General features: G+C 41.5%; 1 protein-coding gene across 2 annotated transcripts in view; it reads left to right on the forward strand.

The window, feature by feature from the left end:
• The first annotated feature begins 1,262 nt into the window (after positions 1 to 1,262).
• The window catches only part of LRP12 (LDL receptor related protein 12), a 74,929-nt gene continuing 63,484 nt past the window's right edge, over positions 1,263 to 12,707 (forward strand). For both annotated transcript variants that reach the window (XM_049633014.1, XM_049633015.1), the window contains exon 1: positions 1,263 to 1,782. In XM_049633014.1, coding sequence (XP_049488971.1) covers positions 1,704 to 1,782 — 79 coding nt within the window. In that variant the 5' untranslated portion in view covers positions 1,263 to 1,703. The remainder of the gene's footprint in view (positions 1,783 to 12,707) is intronic.

The raw sequence follows: 12,707 nt of genomic DNA on the forward strand, positions 1-12,707 counted from the left end.
TTGTTGGATATTCTATTGTTTTCTAATAAGCTTTTTTTTTCGAAATACCATTTCCTGGAAAAAAAAAATTTTTTTTTTAAGGGGACGAATCGGTAGAGGATAGAGGCAAAGCCTAAATGTACCTTCAAAATGTATATTTTAAAATTTAACATTTACCTCCTATGCACTAAGCATTGTGCTACAGAGTAAACTGTGACACAGGGGAAACAGTCTTGAATTTGGAATGAGAAAAATTGTTTCAAACTATTTATTTGCTGTATCGTTTGGGGTAATTTCACTTCTCCGAGTCTCCTTTTCTTATTTATAAAATGTGGGTAATATTATTTAATCTCACGAGGCTTTTGGGGGTTAAAAAGAGTTAACCTGTGTCTAGGAGACAGCATAGCGCATTGTAGGTCTTCAATGAATAGCCAGGGGAGTGCATGTAAAGGCCAATGATATCAGTAAGGGAGAGGAGACGTAAAGACACTTTAAAAATAGACAAACGCTTTAAAACTACACGGCGGAAGGTCTGACGTGCCAGTGTCACTACAAAAGTATCTAGAAAGTGCTACGGAGTGTCAAGGGAAGGAGTCGCACTCGCTGTGATTGGGAGAAGATGCTTAGGGAAATTAGGGAATGTAGAAAGACACCCCACGCCCCCCACCCTCCGCACCTTCTCCAGCCGCGCATCCCGCCCTACCCTGCGAAGTCAAACTGCTTCCCGCGGCTTCCACGCTAGACTGGAAGAGAACCGCGCTCTAGGCTTGCTGGACTCTCGCCGGGCACCTTGAGCGTGGGTGTCCAGCACGAGCATCTCAGCACGCGTGCACACTAAGCCGGCCGGAGACGGCAGCACTAAGGCACCCACACACCCTGAGCTCTGCGCAGATAGTAAGCGGACGCAAGCAGGGGTAGGGGAGAGGAACTCCCAAGTTCCTAGCCGCCGTTCACCCACTCTCCCCGCACGCACAACCATCCTCAGCCTCCCAACTTGCCCTCACACCACCCGTAGGAGCAGCGAGGAGGCCTCCGACTGCGGCGGAGCTCCGCTGCGGGGCCCCGCTCCCCAGCTCGCGGGAACCTAGCGGCCGGCGTTCGCGTGCTCGCTCATCGATTGGCACTGCCTTACTCCTCTGGCACTACTCGCGGGGAAACGGTCCCCGAGACTTGGAAAGACCCGCTGAACGCGGGGCGGGAACCAAGACAGGCGGGCCAGGTGATTGCCGATCGCACGGATGAGCGCGGGTCCCGGCTCGCGCTCCGTCTGGCTGGTGGCGGCGCCGGCTAGCCTGTGCGGTGCGAGGCCGGAGTCGGCGCTTCCGCCGCCCCCTCTCCCAGCGCCTGTGCGCGCTCGGCCTGCCCCTGCCCCGGGGAAAGCGCCCCGCGTAGGGCTGTCGCGCCGCCGGAGGTGGGAGCTGGCGTGCTGAGGAGGGAGGGCCGGAGGGAGGGAGCGCGGGCGGGCGACGGCGGTGGCCCCTCCCCTCCCCCTCCCGCCGCCGCGCAACGCGCAGGGAGCAGCCGGGGGCTCGGTGGCGGCGGCGTCTGGCCCCAGCTCCTCCTCCTTCTCCTCCTTCTCCTCCTCCTCCTCCTCCTCCTTCTCCTCCTCCTCCTCCTCCTCCTCCTCCTCCTTCTTCTCCTCCTTCTCCTCCTCCTCCTCCTCCTCCTCCTCCTCCTCCTCCTCCTCCTCCATCTCATCCTCGCTCCCTCCATCTGCCGTGGTTATGGCCCGTCGCTGGAGCACAAAAGAGTCTCCGCGGTGGAGGTCTGCGTTGGTCTTGCTTTTCCTCGCGGGAGTGTACGGTAAGTGTCCGCGTCCCTGCGCCCCGCTGACCGAACAAAGCTGGGGCGACCCTGGGCCCCGAGGCCTCCAGGACAGGGGTTCCCCGGGAGAACCGGGGAGAGACCCCACCGCCGACGGGACAAAGACCCGGCGAGGGGTGGATGCCCCGGAGGGGTGTCCACACACGAAGATGCTTTCGTCCGCTCACCACCTCTAGACCCTCGGGGTTGTCGGAGAGGGGTTTGGGCGTCCCGGCCGGAGGGAGTCCCGGTGGAGCGAGGGGGTGGTGGGCGGACTTCCCGACCTGGACTCGAGGGCCCCTTGCACAATCCACGCACACAAAGATGTATGACTGTGAGAAGGAAGAGGAGGTCGCCCTCGCCGCTCTCGGGACGGTCCTGCCACCCCCGACCCTTCCGGGGTCAGGAAGTTCTCTCCCCAGTGAAATTCCCACCGCACCAATTCCCCATTCTCCCCACTCCCTGAAAAAGCAGCCTACCGCTCTCGTCCCACTCCAGCACCTCGGAGGCCGAGGCTCCGCTGATCCCGGGCGTGCTGGATCCTGTCCCTTCTCTGGGAGCAGTACGCGGGAGAAGGCCAGAAAATAGTTTCCAGCCCCACCTCACTCTCTCCCTTAGGGCGTAGATGTCTGCCCCGACTCCTGGTTCATTTGTCATTTCATCCATCATTGGCCGCTAATGTTGTCACTGTTGCTTCATTCCAGTCTGTGGATTGCGTCGCATGTACTCACTCCTTTGAGGTTGAGAGAAGGCTGGAGACTGTGTGAGGTCTAAGCTTTATGTTACATCAGGGTCTGAACTAGAGCTGAATGGAATTAATTAGAAAGAACATTCATTGCTTGAGACTTTGAGTTCCACTTCTGACTTCACCGTTCTTAGTTTATCAGTTGAACGCATTGAAAAGGTGTTTCTGTGAACACGCTTAACATTTACTACTTAGCGTGGTGTTTTGATATCTTCAGAAGGAAATACTGTAAATAGGAGTTGCCATTCCTTGAGAAATTTCACTTATAAGACATCTAAGTCATTTGCCACGAACACTAATTCCACTAATGGTATGGTGATGGGAGTTCAGTCAGTATGTACTTCATGAGCAATATTACCACTTTTGAAGCATTTATCTGTGGAATCGAATGCGATGGTAACTGTTAGAACCTGAGAAATTACTGCAAATGAATTTAATGACCGTAAGTTAACATTTACTAGCAACCGAAATAGTTTTTCAGTGTGATTCAAAATGTGTTGCTCTCTGCCTGATCTGATTAATGTATTATTATACTGTATTATATATATTATACATTATATATAGTGTGCATTTTCGTTTGTTTAGGGCGGAGGAAGGTTTGCATTCGACGTGGTGATTGTGAATGGTATGCCTGTGTGTGATCAGAAAACCCTGTGCGTGACTTTTGAGTATTAGTTGCACCGAGTAGCTGTGATTCCCACTTGCATGATGACTTGTGGGTTTGGGTCTACACCAGAGATCAATAAGCTATTATGTTGTTTCTTCTAGCCTGAAGGTGGGTATAGTTCTGCCCTAGGTTTGGTGTAATGGCCCAGAAGAGAGAAGAAAGCAAGAAAGCATCTTTAATCTGGGGTGATTAGAAGTGTCCTGCTTTGTCCTCTGCTATAATCAGAATTGAATCCTAGTGATGTCTGATCAGAATAGATAAATAAATGAGCTCTTTTAGCTCTTTCATGAAAATCTGTGTCATTAGTGTTTGAACTAAAAGTCTTTTTGCCTCCAGGGATAAGAGGCTGTGAACCTTGTAATTTGTCTTGGTACATTCTTTTGTACTTGTACACAAAACGACTTTCTAGTAGGTGCTTATCAAAGATTTATCTTTTTGGAATTTATGTTTAGTGACGAACTGTTGGTAGGCAAAGAAGGAAACTCCTTTTCCAGCAGTGTGGGACCATGTTATGAAACTAGCAAGTAATTGTGCCAGGGTTGATGTCTCCAGCCACAGCAAGTTTCAAAGTATAAGAAAAAAGGAGGTAGTGAGCCAGGCAGAATATTAAAACTATGTGAGCAGAGACCCTTCACCCTGCAACTGGGGAAATTCTCTTTACAGCTATACTTTTGTCCTCTTTTGTCTCTCCAGCTGTATGTGGGTTTATATGAGAAAAAAAAAAGCTATAACAATAATATGGGGGGATGTGCTTCTATATAAATAGTGGGGTTTGTTTAACTTGAATATGCACTAGTGAGGAGTATTACTGAGAAATACTCATCACACTGGGCCTTTAGAACAGATATTAGGTGTAATTCATGAAACTGTACCTTATGCATCAAAACGTGTTTTTAAATGGCTTCAAAAATAATTAGCAATTATTGTTAAAACAACTGAGTGTTGAGAGTAACTCTTAACATGGCTCAGTGAAAAGAAGCAGGTTGCTCAATATGTAGGCAGTTCCAAACTAACTCTTCACAGAATGAGTCTTCTGCATTAATGGCAGTATTAAATGGCTCCGGGTTGTGTCTTGAATCTTGGAACATTTCATGTATCTTTTTAAAAAATCTGGGGGCGCTTGGGTGGCTCAGTCAGTTGAGTGTCGTACTCTTGATTTTGGCTCAGATCAAGATCCCAGGGTCGTGGGATGGAGCTGAACGCTGAGCCTGCTTAAGATTCTCTCCCTCTCCTTCTCCCTCCCTCCCTCTCTCCCCTTGTCCCCCTCTCCTCCCCCGCCCCCCCCCCCCCCACCTTGCTCAGGGCTGCACTCTTTCTCTCTCAAATAAATAAAATAAATCTGTTTATTTTGGCTTTTATTCTCTTCACATGGCCATTTTAGTGGCCTATGTTTGTGACTGTTAAATGTGACCATATTAGTGGAATAGTGTGACTGTTTGACTTCCAAGTTACTTTTCTGAATGTTAAGGCCTTACTTGAAACTCTAAATTGTGATATGGAGTATAGTAATGTTTTTTAGAAGTAGCTGTTTGGTGGGGTGCCTGGGTGGCTCAGTCGGTTAAACGTCCGACTTTGGCTCAGGTCATGATCTCACAGTTTGTGGGTTCGAGCCCCGCGTCGGTCTCTGTGCTGACAGCTCAGAGCCTGGAGCCTGCTTCGGATTCTGTCTCCTTCTCTCTCTGACCCTCCCCACTTGTGCTCTCTCTCTCAAAAATAAATAAATGAAAAAACATTAAAAAAAAAAAAAAGTAGTCGTTTGAGAACCAATAATTATCTTTCAGGAGCTGCTCTATCTTAGGTGCTATAACTTAACTATTGAATGCCCCTGAGAATTAGTAAAAGTAAAAGTTGACTTCTGTCTTTGGAATTTGGAAGGAATAAGAACATTAGTGGAAACAACTGTGAGCTTTGCTGGGCACTGTCCTAGGCCGACTATAGGAGAAGGTGCTTTTTCAGATCTCACATAGGGATGTCTGGCTTTTGCAAGTGCATGGAGGTTTCCAGAAACTGTCTCCTAGTCAACAGAAGCTGTTGGTTGGCTCATCTCCCAAGCCATAAGTTGGTAATTGTAACAGTTCCATTGCTTTATCCTTTTTCCACTTCCCGATCAGTGTTTTCTAACTTTTTTTTCCTTACTGAAACCCACCCTTAAAATACATTTTATGTTACTCCCAGTACACAGAACAAAACGAAGACCATGAAATAACACTTTTACTACCTGTGATGCACCCAACATTCTTCATTTGCTGGTTGGACTCATTATTTTGGACCCATTAATAGATTGCAGTTCCTAGTGTGAGAACATGGCCCTAGATGAAGTTTTAAAATGTAATTTGAAATGTTTGTGGTATTTGTATATCATTCTACAATAGCCTTGGAAGGTGGTTAGTTTGTGGCTACTTGCTGCCAGAGCATTTGATAGCAATAAGAACTCTTCTTGGCATACATGACTGGCCTGTGATAAAATTCTTCTTTGAACTGGTTTTCAGCTAATTATAGTCAAAAGTCTTTACCATACACAGTACTGTTACAGAGGGTTGTGGTAACATAAAATACTCTTTTTACCTTGCATTTTCTATCTAATGGTAAATCTTTTCCCATGAATTTTGTGGAACATTCAACAGCATTTTATAAATTTCCAGTTTAAGGATAGACTAGAAGTTCCAATTTTAGAAAGGTTGTAGAAATAACTGGAACGTGAGGAAAAAAATCTAAACCAGATTCCAATTACTTCTAAAAAAGTCAAGCTTGATTACATAAAATATGTTGAATAAAACTGAATTAATTGCTTAACATAAACCCTTCCTTGGGTTTAGAATCTAAATTATATCCATATCCTGGGGAGAATATGAAGGTATACAGCACATTTCTTAAAAATTATTAGCAGTTATCGGGCAGAGACTATTAAATGACCACTTTCAGAGGGCTAGCTATGTTCTAGGAAGAATATGGTGGAGATTTGAATGATGTATCATAAATGGTTTAGAAGGTTCCTAGAAAGTAAAATCTCTGACAAAAACATAAAAGTGATGTCAGGCTGAAAAGTGAGCAGCAGTTAAAGAAAATGGAAAGAAAAGACTGACTTTTGTGGTTAGACCATTTAAAGCTTATCAAGAAATTAAGGGAACAGTGAAACCTTTTTGTGTGTCTGATTTTTGTAGTTGAGGTTTTTTCTTGTTTTTTTTCTTTTTCTTTTCTCAATGCTCTTACAGTTTAAAGAATGAAAGGTAAAAAAGGGAGGTAAGTAAATATAGATGAGATTTGTATAGATTTAAGCAAATAGAACATGTTTTTATTTTAGAATAAGTATTAATCTTGTTCTTTCTGCAAGTCTTTATAGGTAAGTGGAGGTTGTTCTAAACCTAGGAATTGAAGTTGAGTTAATGATCTCTAATTTCTAAGGTCACCTTTCCCTCTTGTTTTCTTTTTCTCCTCCCCCTCCCCCACCCCCACCGTTTTTTGGGGAGAAGTGAGTAATAGATGTACACTACTTATTCCCATTTTCTAAAGCATAGGATTAGATCCTGCAAATACAAGTTACCAGTCCATCTGTTGAGATGCATATCATCAGTCTTTTAAGTATATGCAACAATAGGTTTATATATAGATCTATCTTTCTATGCATATTTTCAATACTGAATTAGTTTCAATACTGAATTAGCTTAAGGAATTATCACTGTCTAAGCAAAAGAAAGAAGGGAAGGAAACTAACGTTTATTAAATTAAGTTTGTAACATTTATTAAGTTCAGATTCTGTGCTTGGTTTTTATTTATTGCCAGTTAATCTTCAGTAGGTCTTCAGCAGTCCTATCAGGTGTTTGCCCCTTTTCTATAGAAGAGAAAATTGAAGCTCAGAAAGGTGTGCCTTATCTAAGATCCAACCACTAAGGAGTAGTAGAGCTGGGATTGCAACCTAATCCTGTCTCTTTACTCATTCGTTCAGTTAGCAAATATTCCTTGAGCGTTTGCTTTTGTCTGGCACTGTGTAAGGCACAACAAGCTGATGGACCTAGTTTCTGCCCTCATAAGGTTTATAGTCTAGTGAGTAAGTTACAGTAAGAAACTCACAAGAGGCTGAGATAGTGAATAACAGACACAGGGTAATTAGAAGACTTCCTTGCGGAGACATTTGTAAGACCCAAAGGATGGCTAACCATATTATGATTGGGAAAAGAGATCCTTGCACTTGGGAACCATGTTTGAAAGACCCAGAATCAAGCAGGTGCTGATGTAGAAGAGCTGATGTGTTGTAGGTAAATGAATAAAACCAGTGTGGATGGAGCACAGTGGTCATAAGGGAGACCGACAAGGTGAGCTTAGAATCTTAGGCAAGAACTCAGGGTTTTGGAAACCGTGGTAAAGAGTTTGGGTTTATTTTAAGTGTAACTATATAAGAGGTTTAAGTGGACCTGGTGTGATTTACGGTTTGAAAAGAGTCACTTTTGCCCGCTCTGTGGAGACTTGTGAAGTAGACAAGAGTAGAGATGGGGTGATCAGGCTTTGGCTGTGATCCAGGTGAGAGACTTGGGAGTTTGGACAAAGGTAGTAATAGTGCAGATAGAAGAGTATGGATTGGCTTTTTGCTAGGAAAGAAAGGGATACTTCCTCTCTTGTCACAAGAGGGAAGGAGGAAAATACCGGCTCCAGTGTACTTAGGCCTCTAAGTTTCAGGGTGGGAAGATAGAGATTTCTTAAAGTAATATGACATGGGATCTGGCGAGTGGAGGAGAGAGGAGAGGTTCCACAGTTCATTAGAGCAGTTTAGGTCATTAGGAAGGTAAGTTTCTGTTATTCAGTCTAGAAAAGGGAAGGCTAAGAACACTCAGTGCAAGAAGGGGTATTGTGGTGAACAGCTCTACAACACATGACAAGAAGGAATGAGGATTTCAGTTAGGGGAGAGGCTTAACAAGTGGCCTGTGGAGAACCCAGTTCTAAAGACCATCAGTTTTGTCAATGAAATAAGTATAGAACATAACTTTCTACAGTGTTTTAAAAGTATTTCATCTCTCTCTCAAAAATAAACAAACATTAAAAAATAAGAAAAGAAGAGTATTTCAGGTAAGAAGCAAAGGATAGAACAAAAGTTAGATTTCAAGGACCTGTTTGCCCAAGTTAAATGCTTTATATTAAGTGGTCAATTAAAGATTGCTTTATGTCTTAGAAAGGGCAACAAAAAATTAAGTGACCTTTTTTGTCTTTATTCCCCTGGGTTGCAGTTTATTTACAGAGGATACAACTTTAGAAGGTCCCAAAATTTCAAAATAAATGAAGCTGACAAAGTAGTTTTATAGTTGACTTTTAAATATTTGATAACTCACTGCCCTGCTAGTATCAGTTTAGTGAAGAAGCGAAATGGTTTGACACTTACGTTTGTACCACTGAATGAGAGTAAATTGGTATCTACCTTTAATTTACTTACATTTCAGTTTTTAGAGAAACAGGAAATTGTGCTAGTCTTTTAATGCTGAATACATTACATAGCGCACAGTACCACATTTAGTAGTTGAGATTTACCTCTTAAGTAAGAAAGCAAGCCTTTCCTTAACTTAATTTCATTGATTATTAAAGCATCATTTAGGTGTTAAGTTAGCAAATTGGAGAAAAGATAAATCTTTGTATCCTGTATATTCTGAATTAAAAATCAGTTTCTTGAAATTATTATTGCCCATTCTAGTGACACTAAAACTTTTCACCAAGACTTAGAATATGAGGGTAGGTATAGAGGAAACTGAATTTGATAGCAGTGATTTTGCCTAAGGTTCACATACCTCTACTTCTGTGTTCTCTACTCTTTGTGTACAGGCCCATCATTTTTGTTTTCTTTTTTTTGTCTACGTTATTGTAACAGCTCCCAACTAATCATGACTCTAGTCTTGTTCAGATTTTTAAAAAAAATTTTTTTTTTAACATTTATTTATTTTTGAGACAGAGAGAGAAACAAAGCATGAACAGGGGAGGGGCAGAGAGAGAGGGAGACACAGAATCTGAGACAGGCTCCAGGCTCTGAGCAGTCAGCACAGAGCCTGACGCGGGGCTCGAACTCATGGACCACGAGATCATGACCTGAGCCGAAGTCGGACGCTCAACCGACCGAGCCACCCAGGCGCCCCTAGTCTTGTTCAGATTTAATCAGATACACAGCAGCAGCCAGAGTGGCTTTTCTAAAGTACAGATACAGTTATGTAACTTTCTTGCTTAAAACCCAACAGTAGTTCCCTGTTCTTAAAATACAAGCATAATTCACTTGGTCCTTCATAATCTGGCTAGTTTTTACCTTTTTCGTCTCTTGTTACTTCCTTTCACCACTCCCTACCTTCCACCATGTTTCTGCTATACTGAACACAGTTCTCTTATCTCCTGGCCTTTGCACATTCTGTTCCCTCTGCCCCTTCCCTTCCTTCCTCTATCACTTTCTTTGCTAAGCTAACTCCTGCATGTCCTTTGGCTTTCCTTTAGATACTCCCTCCTTTGGGGAGTCTTCCTTAAAGGTGCCCTTCTGAGAAGCATCTCACTTCTTCTATACAGTATTGTTATTGGGCTCTTTTACCTCTGTTTCCTCCTGGAGCAGCACTGTCCCACAGATAGATAATGTGAACCTCAAATGTAAGTCATATACCTAGTTTTAAATTTTCTAGTAGCCACATTAAAAAAAAAAGGAACAAGTGTCATTAATGTTAATAATTATTTAACTCAATACTGTATATCTAAAATACTATCATTTTAACATATAATCAATAGAATAGAATTACTGAGGTATTCTACAGTGTTTTTTATATTAAGTCTTCAAAATACAATGTAAGTTTTATACCTGTAACCCATCTTAATTAGAGTAACCACATTTCAAATGCTTATTAGCCACTTTGGAAATCGTATCTATTAAAGTTGTATATAAACATGCCCTGTGATCTAGCAATTCTCCTCCAAGGTATAAACTCAACAGAAGTGGACACATAATGTCTGACAAAAGACAGGTACAAGATTATTCATAGTATCCTTATTTGCTATAGTCCTGGACTAAACCCAGCCCCTGTGTCCGTGGGCAGTAGAATAGATGAGTTAATTATGGTGTATTAGCATAAGGGAACATTGCAGAGCCACAGTTCTCAAACTTGTAGGTTTCAGGACTCCACAATTAAATCTAAAATGACAGTGAGAAATCCAGTACATGTGACCATAAATAGCATACATTAAATAAAAATACGTAAAATGACAACTGTTTTTTTCCAAACAAAAATTAGTGAGAAGAATGGCATTGCCATACATTTTTGCAAATTACGATTATGTCTGACTTAATAGAAAACAGGTGATTTCCCATGTCTGTATCTGCAGTCAGTGCACTGTGACATGTTTTAGTTGAAGTGTAGGAAGAAAGCTTGTCTCACATAGATGTGTTACGATAAAAAGAGAAGTATTTTAATAGCCTTTTCAGATAAATGTGAATATTCTTTGATGTGCCACCAGAATTTGAGAAGTAGTAGTTTCTTAAGTTTAGTTGCAACATGGAATCTGAAACCATATCTAAATGAACTCTGAAGGGGTTTTGGGGGTTCCCAGGAATCCACTGCCCATATTTTGAGAATAACTTTCTACAAAGTAATGAAAAAGAACAAACTACTGATACAGGTAGCATGGGTGAATTTCACTTGTTGATCAAAAGCAGTCAGACACAAAATTATAGAGTATTTACTATATGGTCACAATCTTAGAAGTTAGGGGGCACCTCAGTGGCTCCGTTGGTTAAGCATCCAGCTCTCTGCACTCACCGCTTGACATTCTCTCTATCCCTGCCCCTCTTCTGCTCTCTCTCTTTCAATCTCTCTCTCTCTCCCTTGCACTGTCTCAAAATAAATAAACATTTTTAAAAATTAAAAAAAAAATTTAAGAAGTTAGAATACAAGGAGAGTAGTTCCCTGTCAGTGGGAAGCAGGGAGGTTGTGATAGAGAGGATGAGCAGGGTAGCTTTTGAGCTGCTGGTCCTGTTCTGTTTCTGGACCTAAGTGAGAGTTTGCACAGATTCAGGGTTCTTTGGTGATAACTTGTGGAACTGTAAACATTCAATTAATGCACTTTTTTGTATGTATATCTCCGTTAAAAGCTAAGTACTTTTTTAAAAAATAGAATCATGTTAGATAATAGTGTGTATGGAAAGTTCTCTGGTAGTTTATATTCTCTCTAGCGTTTTCTGCTTTTGTTCTTTAATTTTTTTCTTTGGGTTTGATAATTAAAAAGAGTTTTAAAACTTTGGAAAATTCTAAACATATTCAAGAATAGAGAAACTACTGTAATTAACCGGATATACCCAATATCCAGCTTCAAAAAATTATTATATGGCCAGCCATGTTTTATCTAGACTTCTACTCACTTCCTAAACACAAATGATTTTGAAGCAAATCCCAGCTAATTTATTCATATTTCAGTATGTATCTTTAAGGTGTGAGGGCTTTAGGGGTGCCTGGGTGGCTCAGTTGGTCGGCTCAGCACCTGACCTTTGATTTGGGTTCAAGTCAGTTTGAGTCTCGCGTCTAGCTCAACACTGACAGTACGGAGGCTGCTTGAGAGTCTCTTTCTCTCTGCCCCTCCCCTGCTTGCTCTCTCTCTCTCAAAATAAATAAACTTAAAAAACAAAAACAAAAAAAGATGTGATGGCTTGAAAAGAAAAGCTCAATACCATCCTCACACTTAAAACATTAACAATTCCTAATTATCATCAAATACCCAGCCATGTACATATGGCCCTGGTTGTCATATAAGCATGAATTTTTAGACAGTGTTTGGACCAGGATCCAAATAAGGTCCCCATAATCTGCAATTGTTGATACCTATTAAATACCCCATTTTTTTTTTTTTTTAATTTTAAGTGTGATGTTTGCTATATAAGTTTCTGGTATTTTTAATCACATTGGAGATTTTTTAAAATACCGACATTAATAAGTTTTTGAGAATTGGTATTGATTTTGTCACATAGTTTTTTCATTTCCAAGATGATCGTAAGGTGTTTATGAGGGCCAGTGTTAGGCAAAGCAATCATATCTAACATAATTACAGATAGTACTTGAGTAAGTGAATTCCTATGAATGGAGTAAATTGAAGGATGGAATAGGCCATAACAAGTTGGTAATGATGTATTTTCTTTTAATCTGCTGGAATACACTTAGTATTTTTTTTTTAAGACTTTGTGTTCGTATTTATGAGATCGATACATAATCCTAAATTTCTTCCTCCCTCCACTCCTTTCTCTCCTATAAACTTTCTCCCCTTTCTTCCTGCTTGATTTTCATATCTAATCCCTAATCTCTTAATCCTTTTAGATATGTTTGTAAACTTTTTTTTTTTATTTCAGTGGTTAGGAAGAGGATAAAAGATTTTAGCATTTCAGTTGTGATTATTTTCCTTTTTAAGATTAGGAAAGGAGAGTATGTGTTTATAATAGGAAAGCAACAATTAACTTTGTCCTGCTGACAGCAGAAATGTTTCTCATTCCTAGTATGGTTAAACTTTGTGTCACTAAGCAG

Source organism: Panthera uncia, chromosome F2 (assembly GCF_023721935.1).
Source record: "Panthera uncia isolate 11264 chromosome F2, Puncia_PCG_1.0, whole genome shotgun sequence".
In the NCBI taxonomy this organism is placed as follows: Eukaryota; Metazoa; Chordata; class Mammalia; order Carnivora; family Felidae; genus Panthera; species Panthera uncia.